Source organism: Fukomys damarensis, unplaced genomic scaffold, assembly GCF_012274545.1.
Source record: "Fukomys damarensis isolate Sample0158 unplaced genomic scaffold, DMR_v1.0_HiC HiC_scaffold_3, whole genome shotgun sequence".
Taxonomy (NCBI): domain Eukaryota; kingdom Metazoa; phylum Chordata; class Mammalia; order Rodentia; family Bathyergidae; genus Fukomys; species Fukomys damarensis.
This window is the reverse complement of record NW_022900915.1, coordinates 47,487,503-47,488,871: the sequence shown is the minus strand read 5'-3', so window position 1 is coordinate 47,488,871 and position 1,369 is coordinate 47,487,503. Positions and strand designations below refer to the sequence as shown.

The following is a 1,369-nucleotide window of genomic DNA, read 5'->3' as shown; positions in this document are numbered from 1 at the left end:
ATATAGTGGTATATTATTTCACTTAAATTTTAAAATCATCATGGTGCAAAATTTTAAAATCAGGGACACTCATTTGGAAATGCAGACGTACGAGCAGCAATGGGTGTGTGCATGTGCTTATCCAGGAGACAGGCAGAGATCACCTGGCTTCTAACTGGTTCACCCAAGTCTGAGATTGTAGAATCTGGATTGATAATCTCTTAATATCCTTGTTTCTCAGGGTGTAGATGAGTGGGTTGAGCAAAGGAGTGAAAAAACAGTAGAACAAGGACATGAACTTGGCCTGGGAACTCCTGGATGGATGCTAGAGGAACAGGTAGATGCTGGGGCCGAAGTACATGGTGACAACCAGCAAGTGGGAACTGCAGGTGCTGAGTGGCTGAGTGCTTTGTGCCTCCTTCAGCTGAAGGTAACTTCCATAGACCCCTACCAATGAGGGTGTAGGAGATGACCACGAGTAGTGGAGCCAAGTTTGCAAAAGTTATTTCTCCTACAGTCAGGGCCAGCTCATTAGCAGAGGTGTTTCCACAGGCCAGGTTGATGAGCACAGGCACCTCACAGAAGAAGTGGTCCAGGGTGTGTGGTGCACAGAGAGGCAGCTGTAGGATGGATGTGGCTTGGAGCAGAGCATTGGCCAGGCCACTGGACCAGGAGGCAGCTGCCATCTGCACACAGACCCAGGGACGCATGATGAGAGTGTACTGGAGGGGCCAGCAGATGGCCAAATAGTGATCAATAGCCATCACGGCTGTTAGGGCACATTTGACGCAGCTTATCCAGTGAAAGAGGTAGGACTGTGAGATGCAACCCCAGGCAGCAATGTCTTGTCTGGTGCCCACAGGTTGGCCAGAAACTGGGGCAAAATGGCGCAGGTCACACCAGGGTCCAGCAGAGAGAGGTTGTCCAGGAAGAAGTACATGGGTGTCCAGAGTCTGGGGTCCACCAGGGAGAGGAGGATGATGGAGCTGTTCCCCACCAGGATGAGGATGTAAGGAGACCAAGACCACTGCAAAGAGGGCCTTCTCCAGCCAGGGAAACTCTGAGAAGCCCAGCAGGATAAATGTGTGGAGCACACTCACATTTTCCCTTTCCAAGGCATTCGCCTTTGACATGCCTACGAGAAAGCAGAAAGATCTTGAGGATACACATGATCTTCCCTTCAGTAGCTTCATGGCTGCATCCCCAGGCCTTCCCATGTGTTGGAGTGATAATCTCATAAGTTTGGGGGGACATTTTTGACAAGTGCATTACTCTGCCATATCCTTAGCCTGGAAGAGAAGATAAAGCCATTATGATGAGTTCTACAGAGAGATGAATTTACTGAACTAGTAATCTGGTTATAAAAATACATCTCCCTATCCCTTTTTCT

General features: G+C 48.9%; 1 protein-coding gene across 1 annotated transcript; it reads right to left on the bottom strand.

Moving 5' to 3' along the window:
• Positions 1 to 200: 200 nt before the first annotated feature.
• On the bottom strand, positions 201 to 1,112 carry LOC104873286 (olfactory receptor 2G3-like). Its single transcript, XM_033765961.1, has one exon. The coding sequence runs from the start codon at positions 1,110 to 1,112 to the stop codon at positions 201 to 203; it is 912 nt and encodes a 303-aa protein (XP_033621852.1).
• Between the last annotated feature and the right edge of the window lie 257 nt (positions 1,113 to 1,369).

Excerpts from the sequence above, each read along its gene's own strand:
- LOC104873286 (XM_033765961.1), bottom strand. The coding sequence starts at position 1,112 with ATGTCAAAGGCGAATGCCTTGGAAAGGGAAAATGTGAGTGTGCTCCAC.